The following is a 20,675-nucleotide window of genomic DNA, read 5'->3' as shown; positions in this document are numbered from 1 at the left end:
CTAGTCAGATAGGCTCATGGCTATAACATGAAAAATATGCAATGTGTCCAGTACTGAATGCTTACTATGTAAAAATGTTTGGTGTTTTTACTCTTTTAAAGCCTGGATACTCCCAACACCACCAGCTCTCCAAGTCCAAGTAAATTCATGTGAAAAAGGAAACATAACAGTGAGTTTAATATGCCTGATTTCCAACTTTAGCCCAAAAGAAATTGAAGTTAAATGGTTTTCAAATGAGACGCTTGTGTCATCTAATGACAAGTACATGACAGGACATGGTAACCAGTTTGAGATGACAAGCACTGTGACAGTCCCAGCTGAAGAGTGGAACAGATGGTATAATTATACATGTCAAGTCTGGCATGCTTCAACGAACTCTTCAAAAGAAGTGACAGTTAATAAATGCACAGGTGAGAGGAAAACTGCAACATTTTATTGTAATACATTCTGATGTTAACAGTGCAGTAAACACATACTGTTCTGTGCACAGCTCTGGTATTGTTTCTGGTCAGACAGGCATGACCTTACATTCTGTGAGTTGTACAATGTAATGCATGCATGTTTTAATATATAATACAAAATGTCTTAAAATGTAAACCACCAGTGTCCTTGAAATATAAACACTGAGTAGAGAAAGGCACACTGCAATACCATTTTTACTGTCGGCTTCACAAACTGATATCACCTGTTCATCCTACTTGTGCACAGAGTACCAGAAACCCAATTTTCAAAAACACATTCTGTTTTCCTATTGCATAGAAACATTAAGCACTTCTTCTTGATTACTAAATAGAACAAAAATGTTATATAAATGTTAAAACTACATGAAAACATTAGTATAAATGAAACAAAATCACGCATTATACTTATACCCTTTTGTTTATACTGTCAGAAAGAAAAGTAACTATCAGTTGTTTTGGGACATCAGCTACACTGCATTTTCGTATGTCTGCATTACTGTCTCAGTATTACAATCCATAATCAGCTACCATGACAACAACAAATTAGTACCCTAGAAAGGCTGCCATGCTGTTACATGTGCACATATTGTGCAGTTACACTATCTGAGATATTAGCAGAACTCAGTTTTAGCACTACTGTATTTATTAATGTATTAATAATTGACATGATTAATTGTAGCACTACTGTATTTATTTTATTAGTAATAAGTATGTTTTTGCTGTAAGTTTCACTTCTGAGTTTTCCAAATAAACAACAACAAAATACAACACTTTGAACCCATATTATAATAAAATGCAGAGCTGCCTGTTAGCAACAATGTACCTCTGGACTCCCACTTAAAGGAATTGTCTGTACTACAGCAAAAGTTAATCTTTAAAAAATAATAATAAAATAATAATAATAATAATAATAATAATAATAATAATAGTAATAATAATAATAGCTTACCCATCACCTGTCTGCAATTCTGTCTGATACAAATACACTGTTCATCGATCTCTTTGAACTAAAAGCAAAAGCTGAACTAAGGGGTGTAATAGCCCTACAATGCATAAAAATCTGTTTGGCTTAGCCTGTAATTAAATAACAGCACAGAAAGGGAAGCTTTCCCTTTTCTGCACTGTAGTGCGATCTCGGAGTTGGTATATTTAAGTAGCGAGGGTGTGGGGGTGCAGGGAGGTTTGCCCCCCTGCTTAGAGCATTTAAATGGTTTATTTATGTAGTTTGTTGTGTTTTTATTACATTTTCAAAGTTTCAAGACTTCGATTATATGGTGTCAGCCATATCAGATTCAAAGTTTTGAAACTTCGATCATGTAAGATATACCCAACAAATCATTGCTCTGTCCAAGGCAATGCTTAACATCTTCATAGTAAAAGGATGAATAATGTTATACTATTGACTCATTGGAGTAAGTATTATCATTTAATGATTATTAATACCTCTCCATAAAGTACAGTTAACACATTTTCCCACAGCTAAGAAGAGGACACAGAAGGTTAAAAGAACTTATGATAATGCACTTTGCCCTGGTATAGTATAGATATTTCGGTATTTAAGAGTTATTTGTGCTGTTATGAAGACCTTTCAATGTTTAAATAGAGGTTGGCTATTCATTACAATTGGCACATGAGGACTTCATTTGGTTTCCTTCACTGACATAGGAATTTGTTAATTAAAAATACCAAACAGCTGACAAACCTTTGTCTTCTGTATGAACTTTGCTGAGGAAGTCAGAAATATTAAATATATCAACCCACACATGCACATCCCACGTGCCAGTAATTGTCATTGTGTGCCCCAAACTTTTAGTATTTGGCATGGGAAATATGCCATGCTTCATGTGGTAGGGTAGTAGATACTGCTGCACATTTACAAAGAAGCTGAGTGGATAATTATGTAGAAGATAGACCTGCACCCTAGCTTGGTCTTTTGCATGTACAGGCTGTTAGTGGGTGGATATATGGGTAGAACAAAGGTCTGTACCCCAGCTTGGTCATTTGCATACACAGACTGCTGGTGGGTAGATAATTGTATAGAACAAAGGCCTGTACCCCAGCTTAGTGTTTTGCATGTACAGACTGCTAGTGGTAGGAGAAGACAAGTTTTAAGCATTCTATCCCGAGTAGTACCCCTGACTTGTAGATAAGCTTGTTAACTGTTTTCATCAACAGTGCCCATTTTGGTATATATATATATATATATATATATATATATATATATATACGTGTGTGTGTGTGTGTGTGAAGACTGCCAGTCCAGCTAGATAGAATCTTGTAAATAATTCTATGTAATTTGTAAATATTATATTAATATAATCCCCAGGCTTGTCTTTACAAATGTAAGAAAACTAAAGGCAAGTAAACTGTGTTATATGCTTCTTCTTCTTCTTTCGGCTTTTTCCCAGTTAGGGGTTGCCACAGCGGATCACCTGTCCACTCATGATTGGCAGTGGAGTTTTACAGTGTCGAGTTGCCAGCCCGGTGCCCAACCTTCCACAGAAGGCACACACACACACACACACACACACACACACACACACACACACACACACACACACACAGGGCCAATTTAGAGTATCCAGTCCACCTGCAGCATGTCTTTGGGATGAAACCAGAGCAAACCCACATGACCACAGGGAGGACATGCAGACTCCACACAGAAAGCACCCCAGCCGAGGATTGAACCGGAGAACCTCTTGCTGTGAGGCGACAATGCTAACCACTGCACCACCGTGGCCACCCTAAACTGTGTTATATGCTGAACTTCTAAAATGTAACCACAATGCTCCCTGCTGGAAGAAAGCTGTTAAGTAAAGCATTGTATGACTGATTTCTAGCTCAGAAACAGGATGTCTAGGCTAGCAAATTATTTCTATTGTTTAACTTAAGAGACAATTGCTAAGGTGGACTAAGGGGGAAGTGATGAGAATGATGTAATGTGAAATGACTCAGTAGCACTGTGTATTAACAATTTAAGGACAGAAATAAAGAAGAACATTTGCATCTTGTGTTGAATCTGGTAATAACATCCATTCACCAGCACTTGCTTGATCTGTATGTAAGTAGGATCTTAGAATTTAGTATTTCTCTTAGAGTAGACAGGAATTTAGTCAGCTTAGTCTAGCTGTTTTTCTATATTTATGTTAGACTATCCTACAGTATTGTTTTGAGTTTCCTGTGATTTCTGAACTCTTGATTAGCACTGTGTTGAAGTAGTAAGTATTGTATTGCATTTTTATTATTTATTATTAAATATTTTTAAACCTTTCAACTGTGGCTGTTTTGTGTAGAGATAATTTCACCTCTTAGAGTACATTGCATGTATTTGATGATACTGTCCAATAGTCTTGCTGTTTGGCACACTTACTATTTGGATAACAGTAATATTACACAGTGAAATTGGTCACCCTTTGGGAAGGACCTTATAGTAGCTGATAAGTAGGGGTTCTGGTGGCAATGGATTACTATGTTATAACCTGGGTAGAAGAGGTATAGCTAGGGAACCTGTGCCAGCCTTCCCTAGGAGTGTTTGTATATAAATCATATCTCAAAGTTTGTGTGTGTGTGTGTGTGTGTGTGTGTGTGTGTGTGTGTGTGTGTGTGTGTGTGTGTGTGTGTCAGCTACTTGGGCAGGGACATGAAGCACTGGTTGGACAGAGAGAGTGCTGGGAGGACTTGACTTGGAACCCTGGCTAAGGACTCCACTCTATAGCTGTGCCAGTGGAGAGTCTTATTGGGGATCTGGAGAGAAAGGGAGAAAGCAGCCCCAGACTGACTGTGATATCTGTGTGCTCTTAAGGGAAATTGTACTTTACTGTGTGTGTACTTGCTATCTTTGCCAATGTGCACACCCGTCACTGGTTCTAGTGGTGAGGATTGAGGCTCCTTGATTACTAGGGCAGTGTATGGGCATCACATATTAATTGTTTGGCAGTGGTGGGATATCCATATCAAATATTAATTGTTTGATGGTGGTGAATTAGCCACATCACATATTAATTGGCTTGTAGTTGTATGAATTCCTGTAGCTTGTGTACAGTGATCGCTGAAGTTGTTTTTGTACTCTAAATCAGCCATGCAGTGAACATTCAGAGTTCAGATCACAATTGTTTTATTTCGTTTGTGAGTTTAGTTAGTCAGGGAGATCAGACAAACATGTCAGCAGAGGAGTATGGCAAGCTGACAAGGAGCCATTTGGCTGAGCTGTGCCAGATTAAAGGACTGGTGCATGGAAACCTGACTGAGGCAGACATGATTGCAGCTTTGGTTGCACCTGCATCAGATAATAGAAATCAGGAGGATGATCAGACTGGCCTTGGAGATGTACAACACTCAGAGAATGGACAGCTCAACCTTTCTGTAGAGGACTTAGAAATCCATCTGGAGATAAAGAGACTTGAGTTGGAGGCCAGGCATTTGGAAAAAGAAGCAGCAGAAAGACTAAGACATCTACCGGCTGAGGAGAATGATAACCTGCTATGCCTGGAAGCTGAGGAGAAGGAGAGGCAGAGGAAGCATGAAAAGGAGATGCTGACTCTTCACCAGGGTCATGGATTATACCATGTTCTGACAAGTCAGCACCTGATGTCCCTGTCCAGCAAGGACACAGGTGGAATCCCTGAGTGTATTTTCTGTTCCCCATTCAGTTATGTCTCTGGGACACAAATCTGTCCTGCCAACAAGTCATATTGATGTCACAGACCGAATGGAGCTTCACTTGCGGATATGCAGCAGTCCCATCAAGGTAGGGTCTGAGATTGCTTTGTATGCCACACAGAGATCACCTCTGAGAAGTCTGTAGGGGACTGAGTAGAGGGACAGGGCCTTTAGCCTATCTGTGTAGGGTAGATGTTTGAGGTCCTGTAGTCCCCTGGTGAAGAACCTCTGTGGTTTCTCTAGCTGCTGCATGTGCTTTGTGAAGTACATGCTGAATGGGGCATTGTACTCAATAATGAGTCTTATAAGGGGAAGAATACAGGGATGTTATGACCATCTTGCCCCTGGATACAATACCCTTACTAATGAGGTGGGCTATGTGGAAAGCTTTATGTACAATGGAGGTAATATGGTGGTCAAAAATCAGTTTGCTATTAACCTGAGTGCCCAAGTCCCTCACGACTAATTATGTGCTTAAGACCTTGTTATTAATGTGATAATCTGTGGGGACATAACTCTCCCAAAGGGGATGATGATGCATTTTTTGGCCTTCAGTTTGAGGCCATGTTTCTGGCACCAGTCATTTGTTTGGGTGGGGCCCTCTTTTAAGATGTTCACATCACTAGGAGAATTGATGACAGTGCTCAGCTTGTAGTCTTCTGCAAACTTGGTCAGCCATAGCCCACTAGTTTTGGCCTGCAGCTCAGAAAAGTATATCCCAAACAACAAAGGCCCCAAGACCGATCCCTGGGGTACATCACTCATTATGGGTCAACTGCTAGAGGTGGCTTCCCCTATTTTGACTAGATGGGTACTATCAGTGAGCAGCTTTCTACCCATCTGGTAACATATGGATTGATGCCTAATTTAGAGAGTTTATCTATTATACCTGAGTGGGGAATAGTATCGAAGGCTTTGACCCAATCAAGGTAGGTGGTGTGCACCATCTTAAGTCAACCAATTTAACAGGCATGACCTCCCCTTGATGAAACCAAACTGTGTGGGATCGAGTGTTTGGAGGTTGAAAATGTCCTTGTTAATGAGGTCCATGATAATTTGCTCCATGGCTTTGCAGATCAGGCTAGTTAGACTAATGGGTCTATAATTTCCTAGATCGATGGATAGGTTCATAGGTTCGGTAGGAGAAACTATGCCCATTATTTAGCTGTGCCTCCTGTCTAGCAGTGACACTGAGGTAACCATCCATTGGTCAAGATTTCTCTTAAACAAGGCCAGCGAGGGTGCTTTGCCTCACATAAACCGATTTTTGTTCCACAGCATAGAGTCTTTGGGTGATGAATCATCTAGATTTTTGAGATGGAAGCATTCATCAGGTCTCTGGGTTGACATTGCCTTGTATGTCAGGCATAGGGTCCCCCTGAGCAGCAATGCGCAACTGAATATAATGGATCATTGGTCTGATGGGGGACCATGACTTCCCTTGATCTGGATGTGAATCCCTTCATGATAAGGTGGGCAATGTAGAAGGTCTTCCTAACCACTTTAGCAATATGACTGTCGAATGAAGGCTACTGTCAACCTAGGCCATGGCTCTGGCACCAGTTATCCGTTTGTGAGACCCTTCTGGAGGATATCTGTGTTTGCAGTCATCTGCAAACTTTTGTCAGCCATAACTCCTGTGTTTGCTTGTACTTTTCAAAAAGTAGATGCCAAACAAGCAGCCAGTTTGCAACCCATCTTGTAATGTATGGGTTTACATTTAAGTTGATGAGTTTTCAATGATACTCATCAATGGCCTTGGTGACTGTTTATGATCTGCCTTTGACAAAAGCCAAACTGGTTGAAATCAAAGTCTGCAAATTCCTATGTCTCTTTATATGAGATCCATTATGATCCTCTCCATGGCTTTGCAGAGGAGGTAATGGGGAAGGGAGTAACAGGACCCCAGAAGCACAAACGCTCAGTAAATTTATTCCAAAGTTTACAGAGGGGAATAATATAGCAATAACCCACGCCTGGGTGTGGGTAATGTGGGATTTACCCATGGTTGGCGTGGTTTGGTCCGAAGCCCGAGACCAAACAAAGACAACCATGGGTAAATCCCATTACACACCCAGAAGTGGTTATTGCTATTATACTATGACATTATTTAAGAAAAGAAATAATTACTTTTCTTAAATAATGGCATTGTATAATGCCTCTTTGCTGCCCTTCTGCAGCTGTCTGGTATCCGCGGCAGTTCTGATGTACTGCACATGCCTACACAGTACATCAGAGCTGTGGGCAAAAGCAATGGAGAAAGCAAGATCTCCATTGCTTTTTACTGTTTCGCTATGTTAAATGGGTTTAACATAGCGAGACAGATTTAAAATAAGCAACGGAGATGTCCGTTGCTTATTTTAAAGCTGTCTCACTATGTTAAACCCATTTACCATAGCGAAACAGTAAAAAGCAATGGAGATCTTGCTTTTTCCATTGCTTTTTTTTTTTTAAACCTGTCTCGCTATGTTAAATGGGTTTAACATAGCGAGACAGCTTTAAAATAAGTAACAGAGATCTCCGTTGCTTTTTTTAAACTGGTGTCGCTATGTTAAACTCTTTTAACTTAGCAAGACAGTGTTTTAAAAGAGACTTATACTAATGGAAAAAGTCCGGGCGACCGGACCTTTTTCCATTAGTATAAGTCGATTTACAATGTGCACACTGGCCAATCAGCGTGCACATTTTGGAATATTAATGGGGGGTCATGGTATAATTTTGATAGTTTCATTCATATGTTTGAGAAGGTATGTCGACAGTATGATGTTGACCAAAAGCTTTGAGTATGGTTCCTGACCCCCTTACTCTATGGTAAAGCTGTAGTATAATGTTGTTAAGAATTGTCTGCTAGAATTTTTTAAGCTAACACCTGAAGCTTATAGGAAAGGATTTTGCGAGCATAGATGCAAGGCAGATTAAAGTGTCTGTGAATATGTTACTGAACTGAGCACTTATTTTAATAGGTGGGTGAGTAGATGTCAGGTCACCACTTCTGAGGGGCTGGCAGACCTTTTGGTGAGGGAACAAGCCCTTATCACTTTGCCTGAGGACATGAGGATCTGGTTAGCTGATAGAAAATGTGCTACTTCAGATGAGTTGGGGAAGAAGGGAAACCTATACATAGCAAGCAGGGCATCACTGCACAGGAAAGGGACACCCAGTGCTGCTCATGGGTCTAAGGGAACCCATGGTGGGCAGGCCAGACTGCCCCAACAGAATCTGACAGTAGCAGGGGAAGCCACTAGTCCAGGTACACATCTAGGACCTATGGTTAAATGTTTTGAATGAAACCAGTGGGCCACGTGGCATATAGATGTCCACTGAGGCAAGGTGGGGAACAAAAGATGAGAGCGCCACTAAGTGGGAAAGACAAAATGCCAATAGTAGGTTGTCTTGACACAATAGGGGTAACAAACTACCATCCTGCAGATGTCCTGATAGAGAAGGATTTTTATAAGGCAGTACTGTGTGTTAATGCAGTTACATGCAGTCAAGCTAGGAGACAAGCGTGTAGGTCTGGTAGCCTGGGGGGGGCCCAAGTCAGACCACATACCTGCAGCCAGGACTGGTGAGGTGGTTACTTCAGAGAGGAGGTTATCCTGTAGCAGTGAGACTGAAGGTGAGCCACAGCTGCATGTGGGTACTGATGGTCCCTTGGACAATGTGACTGCAAAGGTAGAGGTGAGTATTATCACCCAGGCTGTCAGTGAGGCACCACTGTCAGAAAATGCCAGACTTCCTGTGGAAGGGGAGCTGGTTAGGGTTACAAAGAGAGAGTTGAGACAGGCTCACCTTTCAGACCCTACATTACAAGGCCTGAGGCAGGTAGCAAGTGAGACACCTGATTCTCAAGGGAAGGGGGAATATGTATACTGGGACAAAGGGTTACTGTATAGAGAGTGGACCTATGAGGGAGGGCTAGAAGGTGAGAGGATACAGCAGATGGTAGTGCCTAGAGCCTACCATGTGGCACTTCTAGCCATAGCCCATGATATTCCCTTTGCAGGTAATATGGGCATAAAATGTACAAAGAGACGTATTATCCAGAACTTTTATTGACCTGGAATTTCCAGAGATGTAACAGGGTACTGCAGGACCTGTGAGCAGTGCCAAAAAGTAGGCAAGGCAGGAAAAGGGGTGAGAGCTCATTTGATGCCTTTGCCTGTGATTGAGGAGCCATTTCAGAGGGTAACTATGGATATTGTGGGGCCTCTGGGTACCTCAAGTTTCACAGGCAAAAAGGATATCCTAGTTCATAGGTTCATAGGTGTGTTCTAGGCTAATGGCCCTGGAGCCTTTACAAGCCTAGCCATAGGATTACCCTGGCATTGTGCTACTCAACCTCAGTTCCCAGTGCCTCTGTCAAGTAGAGCCACTGGAGTGATCCTTGGGATGAATTTTCTATGTCCCATCCACTCATCAAGATTTCTCTTGAAGAGAGGTAGTGAGGCACTCTGCTTGACATGTATGGGAAGTCTATTCCATAGCATGGGCAGCCTCTGGGTTATGAACCTGTCCCTCCAGCATGTTCGGTTAATGGTGGTATCGAGGTTGAGGTCTCTGGAGTGTGTGGTGTGGAGAGATTGGGATTTCTTTAGATGTAGCATTTCTAACAGAGCTTGGTCAGACATGGCTTTGTAAGTCAAGCAGAGATCGCCTCTAAGTAGGCGATATGAGCCAGAGAACAGTTGGAGTTTTTTGAGTCTGTCCATATAGGACAAGTGTTTAATGCCTAGGATCCTCTTTGTGAGGTACTTTTGCAGCCTCTCCAGTTGTTGCAGGTGTCTAGTGAGCTACATGCCAAATGGGGCATTGTGCTCGATGATTGGCCTAATGAGGGAAGAGTAGAGGGAGACAATGACCTCTTTCTTCCTGGATGCAGAACCCTTAGTAATGAGATGTACCACACAGAAGGACTTTCTGATCACAGTGGCAATGTGGTGGTCAAAAGAGAGGTTGCTGTCAACCTGTGTTCCCAGATTTCATATAATGCCTTCTGTGTTCAGTGGACTACCATCGATGTGGTAATTCATGAGAACCAGGTTTTCCCAAAGGGAATGATGATGCATTTTTTGGCATTGAGCTTAAGGCTATGGTTCTGACACCAGTCGTTGGTCTCAGTGAGGCTTTTCTGTAGGACATCAACATCACCTGGGAAGTTAATAATAGCTCCTGACTTGCAATCGTCTGCAAACTTTGTCACGTGTTCGTACACTGCATTGGTGTATGATTCAGCAGTCATGCAACTATTCTCCATTTGCATGGGTGCTGTGAAGTTAGCCACCTCTGTTTCTAGGAGCCCAAAGTTAGCTTTGGAGAAGTTTTTCATGGTAGTTACCTTTGCAGGGGTTGGAAGGGATGTGTGGATTTCCAAAGTGATTAGTTTGTGGTTGGCTCTAACCAGGGAGGAGTTGACTACTGGTGTAGAGCAACGGTCGCCCATCTTAGTAATGACCAGGTCAAGGATGTTGCCACCTGTAGTGGGGGTAAGAACGAGCTGGTCCAGGCCATTGGAATTAATGAATTCCAGGAAACGTTGGACAAGTGTATTGGTACATGAGTAGTTTTCCCAGTTAATGGAGGGGTAGTTGAAGTCACCCAGTATGAGAGCATGAGGTTGGATCCTAATATTCTCCAGGGTTCTTAGGAACATGGAGTGTGAGTCTTGGGACATGGTTGGGGTGGTTGGGGACCTATAGAGAGTAGGACCTGAATTGTTGTCTTACCCAATGTTAGCTGCACCTGAAGTATCTCAGATGTGTTATGTTGGGCTACCAGTCTGGAGGTGTGTGCATCCTTTATGAATATGTAAACACCACCACCTTGGAGCTTCGGTCCAAGTTTTGGGGCCAAAAGGTGTGGAATGAGTTATAGCCTGGTAGTGCAGGGGTGCTTTTTGCTGCCTTGAACCAGCTCTCTGTTGCAGCACAAATGTCAATGTTTTCCATTTAAGGAGTGCTTTGAGTGAGAGCATTTTGAAATTTAAACCTCTAGCATTGAGCAGCATGACCCTCAGATTGTGTTTGTTTGTAGCTGTTATGGTGGTAATTTGGTCTTTGGAACACTGCCTAAAAAAGGCACTATAGGGGTGACAAAAGCCTTGGTCAGTATCTGGAAGCCCAGGGGTGACAGATGCAGGCCATCTCTGAAAAAGCATTGAGGTCTGTCAATCATGTCATCCCAGGCAGATGGATAACGGATCCCCTTAGAATGACACCAGAAACTTAGCCAGTTGTTGAAATCAATCATTTTCTGCTTGTAGTGTGGTATCATTCTGGGTGATGGTAAGATGCTGCTCAGGGCTAGGGTCATACCTGCCTTGGCTACATAATCCGAGAGCTCCTCCATGTCTCTTTTCATGTAGTCCAGGGAGGTATGTCTCAGGTCATTCACACCCACATGTACAATGACAGAGTCATATTTGTACCTGTTGTTGAGGGACCTGAGTGCATGCGTTATATGTCAGATCCTGGTGCCTGACAGGCAGCTGACAGTTACTTTCTCCTTATTCAGTCTAGTGAGTGGGACATCAGTGTGCCTCACTATTGAGTCAGATATGACTAGTATGTTGGGCATGCTGTTTTGCCTTGGGGGCTTTTATTGAGTGGCACACTGTTTAGGAGAGTTATGTGTTTCATGATTAGTGTTGTGGTGGTTGAGTGCATTTCTGGCTTGGAGGTCTCTGCTGTTTGGGTAGATTTTTATTGAGAGTCTCGACAAAGGTGTGTGTGTGTTTTGTGTTTTTATGGGAAGGCAGTGCTGGTGTTGGTTCTGGAGGGCTATGTGTTCCATGTGGTGTGGTGCAAGTGTTGACCTTCTCCTCTTGATCAGTTATTCTGGTCTTGGCTGGAGAGTGCGTGGCTTCCAGTTTGGAAATATAAGTGCATCTCTAGCAAGTCTAACTGTTGGGAGGTAAGAGGAGAGGGTTGTCGGTGTACATGAGGCAGTTGCTACATTGCCTCAGGATTCCCAAGTTCACCAGGCTAATAGGAGAAAGCACAGGGAACTGACCTTTAGACATGCCTGGAGGGGTGAGCATTATAAATAAGTACTGGAGCTGTTTCCTTGTAGAATGTTTAGTGCTGGCAGCACTTTTGTATGCTGCAATAATTGCTACAAGAAGTCTGGTAAAGTGCTAGACTAATATGCTAGGAAAAGTGCAGGAGAGGAGAGAACTTGCAGATTTAAGGGAAAAATTGAAGAGCAGACTTTGGCACCACTCAGAAGCTTATAAACAGTCCTGGATACAGCAAATCTGTAACTGGACTAGACTAGTTACAGGAAAGACAGGAAACAAGTGCAAACACGAGTTTTTAAACTAGAAAGTTGAAAGAGATTGAAAAACTCCCCAAATGGCCAATAAATTACAATGTCTGGGCCAGAAACCAGTCTTCTTGTGGTAGCTAGGCTATCTAGTGCTTACCACTCCTACTGATAAGCTAGAAGGCTTCCCGACAACAGAGAAAGGCTTTGGGGGGGCAGAAGCTTACATACAGTTCTGGATACAGAAAATATGTATCTGGACTAGACTAGTTACAGGAAAGGCAAGAAAAGAGCAAATGTGGTCTTTTAAACCAGAATGTTGAAAGAGATAGAAAAACTGCCCAAATGGCCAATAAACTATAATGTCTGGGCCAGAAACCACTCCTCTTGTGGTAGACAGGCTACCTAGTGCTTACCACTCCCACTGATAAGCTAGAAGGCTTCTCTCCAACACAGAAAGGCTTGGGATCCTCAGAAGCTTACAAACAGTCATGGATACAGCAAATCTGTATCTGGACTAGACTAGTTACAGGGAAGGTGAGATACAAGTTCAAACGCAGGCTTTTAATCTAGAAAGTTTCTCTCTAACCAGAAAGAGTCAGGAATCAATGCACTCTGCTCCTACTCTCACCAGGATCAGAATATAAGCACAGATTCTGAGCTGTCACATATAAAGCAGATATTAAGCTTTCTGATGATCAGCAGTCTCCAGGAAATAATGTTACTGCACTCCTTCACTCACCAGGAGAAAACAGAAGCACTAATCCCAAGATGACTACTGAGTGGCAGAATGTGGGTTCTCCAATAACTGGTGGTCTTACAATAGATACTTATAGGTAAGATGAAAAAATGGTTTATCCTCAACACTGCAGTGTGCACTAGAGGAGTTAGATGTGAAAGTAGGTAACTTAAGTTTTACCTGTCTAAAAGTTAAGTTTTAGTAGAGAGTCACTATTTTTAAAACAGCAAGATAGATTGAAAGGGGTGGTCACTTTTGTATTCTGGTACTGTGGAATACAGTAGGATGGTCAATAAATTTAAATAGTTGAAGGGGAGTGATTTCACAAATTGATAATTTTGTGCTTACTCACACCAGCCAACAAAAGCATAGAGGAAATTAGATTTATGGTCAAATTAACATAAGGGCAGGCAACTAGAAATGCAGTGGTGTTTAAGAACAAAACTGGGTGGGAGGGTTGGAAAAATGTCTGTCTGACTCATGAGACAGAGCTGCTGTCTCTTTTCAAGTTTTAATATGCAGTTAAAAGCAGAATACAAGTAAAAGACAGTGTAAAGAAAACAAATCACAGTATACAAAACAGAAAAAGGCAATAAAGTAACGCAAAACACAACAAATAAAAAGCAAACAAACCTTTCCCTCACAGCAAACTGTGGCAGAGTTTGGGTGAGCCTTTCCAGTAGTGGTAGTCAATAATGCTACAAGATACCCTGAGGCAGTGGCTTTGTCCTCCATTGAGGCAGAAAAAGGTGGCAAATTCTTTGTTAGAGATTTTCGGCAGGGTAGGTTTCCAAAAAGAAATACTGACTGACAGAGGTGCCAATTTCAAGTCAGACCTGTGGAAGTACTTTGGGGTGACGCACCTAAACACCACCCCTACCATTCCCAGACTAATGGTCTTGTTGAGAGGTTAAATGCTACAATCAAGTCCATGCTGTGAGCATTTGAAGACCAGTTTATGAGAGAGTGAGACAAATATTTGCTCCATATGTTGTTTTCTTACAGAGAGGTTCCCCAGGAATCCACAAGTTTTTCAACCTTTGAGTTGCTGTATGGGCATAGGATGAGGGGACCTGCAGATTTGATTTGTGATGAGTGGGAGGGTGAGTGTGAATCCCACAAGGAGTCTGTTGTGGCATATGTCCTAAACCTCAGGACAAGGCTCAGAGAGCTCATGGGCTTGACCCAGGAGAACTTGGCAGAAGCCCAACAACAGAAAAAGGTATGGCATGACAGGAATGCTCTAGCTAGAGAGTATGCTGTAGGGTAGCAGGTAATGATTCTCATTCCTGTCGGACACAACAAGCTGCAAGCAGCTTGGGAGGGACTCCACAAGGTGGTAAGGAAGGTCAGTGATGTTAACTACATAGTAGAACTGCTAGGCAGGAGGCAGGGACACGAATTGTACCATGTTAACATGATGAAACCTTACCATTATAGAGAGGCCCTCATGCTGACTATTTGCAGTGGATTGCAGGAGGAGTCTGTGGGAGATCTGGTGACTGATCTCCTCAGTGAGGCTTGGACTGACACCTCGGTGGAAGGGGTAGCAATGTCCCAGCAGCTATCTCCTACACAGGTTCAAGAAATCCGAGCAGTGTTACAGGAGTTTAGAGACATGTTCATTGGGAAACCAAGGTGCATCCACCTGGTACAGCATCAGGTGGATACAGGACCCACAAGGCCTATTAGGCAGGCCCCTTATAGGGTGCCTGAAAGAGACAAACAGACTCTGAGGGAGGAGATACAGGAAATGTTGGAACTAGGGGTAATTCAAGAGTCCAACAGTCCCTGGATCTCCCCAGTGATGCTAGTGGCAAAGAAGGATGGCAGCACCAAGTTCTGTGTAGACTACAGGAAATTAAATAGTCACACAGACTCAGATGCTTACCCCATGCTTAGGACAGATGAAACCCTAGAGCAGCTGGGTGAGGCTAAGTATCTTACCACCATTGATCTTACCAAGGACTGCTGGCAGGTGCCCTTGACTCCCAGTGCTAGGGTGAGGTCAGCTTTTGTGACTCCTTTTGGCTTGTATGAGTTCACAACGATGCCCTTTTGGATGAAGAATGTTCAAGCAACTTTCCAGAGGTGGGTAGATCATACCCTAGCATGAGCAGGAGGGTTTGCTCTTGCTTACCTAGATGATATTGCCATCTACAGCCATTCCTGGCAAGAGCACCTTCAGCATGTCAGGGAGGTGCTGGGCAGACTACAGAGTAGGGTTGACCATTAAGCCGAGCAAATGTCAGGTAGGCTTGGCAAAGGTCTCCTATACCTAGGACATAGAGTGGGGAGTGGTAAGATCAGGCCAGTACCAGCCAAAGTGGAAGCCATTCAGGCATGGCCTGCACCTGTTACTAAAAAGCAGGTGAGGGCATTCTTAGGGACAGCAGGGTACTATAGAAAGTTTGTCCCCAGTTATAGTACCATAGCTGCTCTCCTCACAGACCTGACAAGGAAAAACAGGCCAGCATGTGACCATCATTCCAGAAGCTTAAAAGAGCTTTGGGAGGACCCCAGTGTTAGCCAGTTCAGATTACAGCAAAGAATTTGTTGTGCAGGTGGATGCTTCAAACCATGGGGTGGGGACTGTACTTAGCCGGATTTCTTCAGGTGGAGAAAAGCATCCAGTGGTTTATCTCAGTCATAAGCTCCAACCCAGGGAGGAATGCTATGCAGCTGTAGAAAAGGAATGTCTAGCCATAGTGTGGGCACTGCAGAAACTTCAGCCTTATCTGTATGGAAGAAAACCCACTGTAGTTACAGACCACAATAATTTACCATGGCTACATCAAGCCAGCCATCAAAATGCCAAGTTACTAAGGTGGAGCCTAGGGTTAACAGTCTATGATATTGCAGTGCAGTACCATAGTGTGGTTAGCAATGCCAACACAGATGGGCTCTCAAGACAAGGAATGGGGTAAGGTATACTCATATAGTCCTAACCCTCTCAAGCAATGTTTCTCAAGGGTCACTTGAAAACTAGCCTGAGTTCTCCGGGGGAGGGGGGGATATGTGAAGGATGCCAGCCTAGCTAGATATAATTTGTAAATATTATATTAATATAATCTCCAGGCTTGTTTTTACAAATGTAAGAAAACTAAATGTAAGAAAACTGTGTTATATGCTGGACTTCAAAAATGTAACCACAGTGCTTCCTGCTGGAAGGAAGCTGTTAAGTAAAGCATTGTATGACTGTTTGATCACAAGCTTGGAGACAAGATGTCTGGGCTAGCAAATTATTTCTATTGTCTTAACTTAAGAGATAATTGCTAAGGTTTTGCATGTGAAATGTCTTTTATTGCTGTGGCTTCCTGGCCAGTTGCAGCTTACACAGAGATGTAACTTTTGAGTTTCTGATAGCCTGAGAACTAAGGGGGAAGTGATGGGAATGATGTAATGTGTAATGACTCAGTAGTACTGTGTATTAACAATTTAAGGGAAGAAAGAAAGAAGAGTATTTGCATCTTGTCTCGAATCTGGTAATAACATCCACTCACCAGCACTTGCCTGATCTGTTTGTAAGGAGGATCTTAGACTTTAGTATTTCTCTTAGAGTAGATAGGAATTTAGCCAGATTAGTCTAGCTGTTTTTCTATATGTATGTCAGACTATCCTACAGTATTGTTTTGGGGTTTCCTGTGATTTCTAAACTCTTGATTAGCACTGTGTTGAAGTAATAAGTATTGTCTTGTGTTTTTATTATTTACTATTAAATATTTTTAAATCTTTCAACTGTGGCTATTTTGTGTAATGATAATTTAAGCTGTTAGATTACATTGCATGTATCTGGTGATACTGTCCAAGCCACTCCAATAGTCTTGCTGTTTGGCACACTTACTATTTGGATAACAGTAATATTACACAGTGAAAGTGGTCACCCTTTGGGAAGGCCCTTATTGTAGCTGATAATTAGGGGTTGTCCCACTTCTATGATGACTCAAGCAATAGCCCCTTCCTGTTTTGCTGTGTATCCCTGATCTATGCTATGGACAAACAACAAAAAGTACCAAGTGCACACTCATTCCTCTCCCCAGATGGGTACCCCCATCATTCGCTGCCAATGTCTCAGATGGCTGAGTGACTAATCCATCCTAGGTGACATGGGCCATAGTCATTGGCATTGTAAGATTTATGGGACCAGATTCCAAAGCAAATTATACTCAGAGCAAGGTGTTGCCACAAAGCTGTAATCCATTTCACAACTGGTGGACTTGAATTATGTCAAATACAGTAGTGTAAAAGGAGTTATGTCTCATGTGATCCCAAAACCCTTTTCTAAGGCAAAGATCAGATTGAAGAAAGAAGCAAAAATTGGTATCACATGCCTGAAAATCCCAGTGTGCAATGTCAAAAGGCTCCTTTTATATGAGCAGCTGTAACACAAGAGAAAAGACTTTAGTGTAAACAGCAGTCCAATACCACACATGAATCAGGGTCATCCTGATCTTTTGGACCTCATAGGAGTCTGTCAGCCACAGACTGGCTAGGCATCCAGGAGAGCCTAAGGCAATATTGTGCCATCCCAATCGTATAATAAACATACAATGTATCATCTATCTATATGATAAACATACAATGTAATATCTATTTATTTATTTATACAATAAACATACAATGTAAAATCTATCTATACAATAAACGTACAATGTAATATCTATACAATAAACATATAATGTAATATCTATGTATTTATACAGTAAACATGCAATGTAACATCTGTATTTATACAATAAACATACAATGTAAAATCTGTTTATGCAATAAACATACAATGTAAAAATCTATCTAAACATACAATGTAATATCACTCTATTTATAGAATAAACATACAATGTAATATCTATCTATTTATGTAATAAACATACAATGTAATATCTATCTATTTATGTAATAAACATACAATGTAATATCTATTTGTACAATGATCCTCTAAAGCTATGAAAAGAGAATTGCAGCAGATAGTAAAGACAGCCACAAGGCCTTCTACAGTTATGTAAAGAATCTCCGCCGGAATACCCAGATTTGTTCTGAGCTATTGTACAATGGTACCTCCTATACTGACCCTACAGATATTGCCAGTATACTGGCTGACAGATTCAGTGCCAACTTTACCCCTCTCTCTCCCCCACAAAGGACCAATCACAATACCAGTAGATTGCCAGGCACCCAGTATTAATGCTGCACAGGTTAAAACAGCACTGTCCAAGGCCAAGAATACAGCTTCTATGGGACCTGACAATATCCTGGTTGTGTTTTACATGAACTACAAAAGTGAACTGGCACCTCACCTGTGTGCCCTGTTCAATTACAGCCTCACCTCAGGCTTTGTCCCTACCAAATGTTGCACTGCTACAGTCATACCTCTCCACAAAGGAGGAGCGACTACAGACCCTGGGAACTATCACCCCATTAGCCTGACAAGTCTGTAATGCAAAGCTATGGAACGCATCATCATGGACCTAATAAACAAGGATATAGGGAATCTCCAAACTCTGGATCCCACATAGTTTGGTTTTGTGAAGGTTAGATCATGCCTGCTCAACTTGGTCGACTTCTTTGAGTCAGTCATCAGAGCTGTGGATGAAGGCGAGGTGGTTCATACAGACTACCTTGATCTGGCCAAGGCTTTTGATACAATTCCCCACTCATGAATCGCAGAAAAACTCACTAAGCTTGGCATCAACCCCTATATCACTAGGTGGGTTGCAAACTGGCTCACATACAGAACCCACAGTGTGAAAGTAGCTGACTCCAAGTCAGACTGGCAACTAGTCACAAGTGGAGTCCCACAGGGTTTGGTCCTGGGCCCTCTCCTGTTTGGTATCTACTTCTCTGAAGTCCAGGCCAACATGAAGGGACTCTGGCTGCAAAGGTTCATAGACAGTTGCAAGTTGGGAGCTATTATTAACTCCCTAAGTGATGCTTACATCCAACAGAATGGCCTCACTGAGACCAATGACTGGTGTCAGAACCATGGTCTTAAGCTCAATGCCAAAAAATGTGTCATTATCCCCTCTGGGAAAAACTTGGTTCCCATGAATTGCCACATATATGGTAGCCCACTGAACATAGAAGGCATTATAAGAGATTTGGGACCACAGTTTGATAGCATCCTCTCTTTTGATCACCACATTGCCACTGTGGACAGAAATTCCTTCTATGTGGCACATCTCATTACTAAGGGTTTTGCATCCAAGAAGAAAGAGGTCATTGTCTCCCTCTACTCTTCCCTCATTAGGCCAGTCATCAAGTACAATGCCCCATTTGGCATGTACCTCACTAGACACCTGCAACAACTGGAGAGGCCCAAAAGTACCTCACAAAGAGGATCCTAGGCCTTAAACACTTGTCCTATATGGACAGACTCAAAAAACTCCAACTATTCTCTGTCTCATATCACCTACTTAGAGGCAATCTCTGCTTGACTTACAAATCCATGTCTGACCTAGCTCTGTTAGAAATGCTACATTTGCAGAAATCCCAATCCCTCCACACCACACACTCCAGAGACCTCAACCTCAATACTACAATTAACAGAGCATGCTGGAGGGACAGGTTCATAACCCAGACACTGCCCATGCTATGGAACAGACTTCTCATACATATCAAGCAGAGCACCTCGCTGACCCTCTTCAAGAGAAATCTTGATGAGTGGATGGGAAACAGAAAATTCAGCCCAGGGATAACTCCAGTGGCTCTACTCGACAGAGGCACTGAGAACTAAGGTCGGGTGGCACTATGCCAGGGTAATCCTATGGCTTGGCTTGTAAAGGCCCCAGGACCATTAGCCTAGTACACACCTATGAACCTATGAACCTGTAAACATACAATGTAATATTTCTCTATCTATACAATAAATATGCAATGTATTTATATAATACACATACAAAGTAATATCTATCTATACAATAAACATATGATGTAATATCTATTCATAGGTTCAGGCATTTACAAGCCTAGCCCCATCGTTTGTGGCTACGCACCCCTTAGTATATGGGGAAATATACATTATTTTTTTGTGCCTCTGTCTGTCGGTAATCCCTGGGGTATATCTGATCTCTCCCATCCATTGGTCAAGATTTCTCTCTTGAGGCCAGCGCCCAGAGTGCTCTCATGTGTGCGATTTTTTTTTCCACAGCATAGGGTCTTTTGGGTGATGAATGAATCTATCCCTCCTCCCAATATAGTAATGTCGGTTTAAGTCTTAAGTCCACCCTTCTTGGCTCCTGATGATCTATTTTGCTGGGTGTGTGTGTGTCTTTGTGTGTGTGACTATACAGTGACTATACTATGCAATGTAATATCTATCTATACAATAAACATACAATGTAATATCTATCTGTCTATACAATAAACATACAATGTAATATCTATCTGTATAATAAATATACAATGTGATATCTATGTATGCAATAAACATACAATGTAATATCTATTTATACAATAAACATATAATGTAATATCTCTCTGTTTATACAATAAACATACACTGTAATTTCTGTCTGTACAATAAATATACAATGTAATATCTATTTATCTGTACAATA

The 20,675-nt window shown here is 42.0% G+C and overlaps 1 protein-coding gene across 1 annotated transcript in view; it reads left to right on the top strand.

The window, feature by feature from the left end:
* Positions 1-20,675, top strand: part of LOC122814897 — a 197,361-nt gene that overhangs the window by 163,031 nt on the left and 13,655 nt on the right. The window contains exon 7 of the mRNA XM_044087162.1: positions 102-410. Within this exon, the coding sequence (XP_043943097.1) occupies positions 102-410 (309 nt within the window). The remainder of the gene's footprint in view (positions 1-101; positions 411-20,675) is intronic.

This window comes from Protopterus annectens, chromosome 11.part0 (assembly GCF_019279795.1).
Source record: "Protopterus annectens isolate FY-2018-M chromosome 11.part0, PAN1.0, whole genome shotgun sequence".
Lineage (NCBI taxonomy): Eukaryota > Metazoa > Chordata > Ceratodontiformes > Protopteridae > Protopterus > Protopterus annectens.
This window is presented reverse-complemented; position numbering and strand designations above follow the sequence as displayed.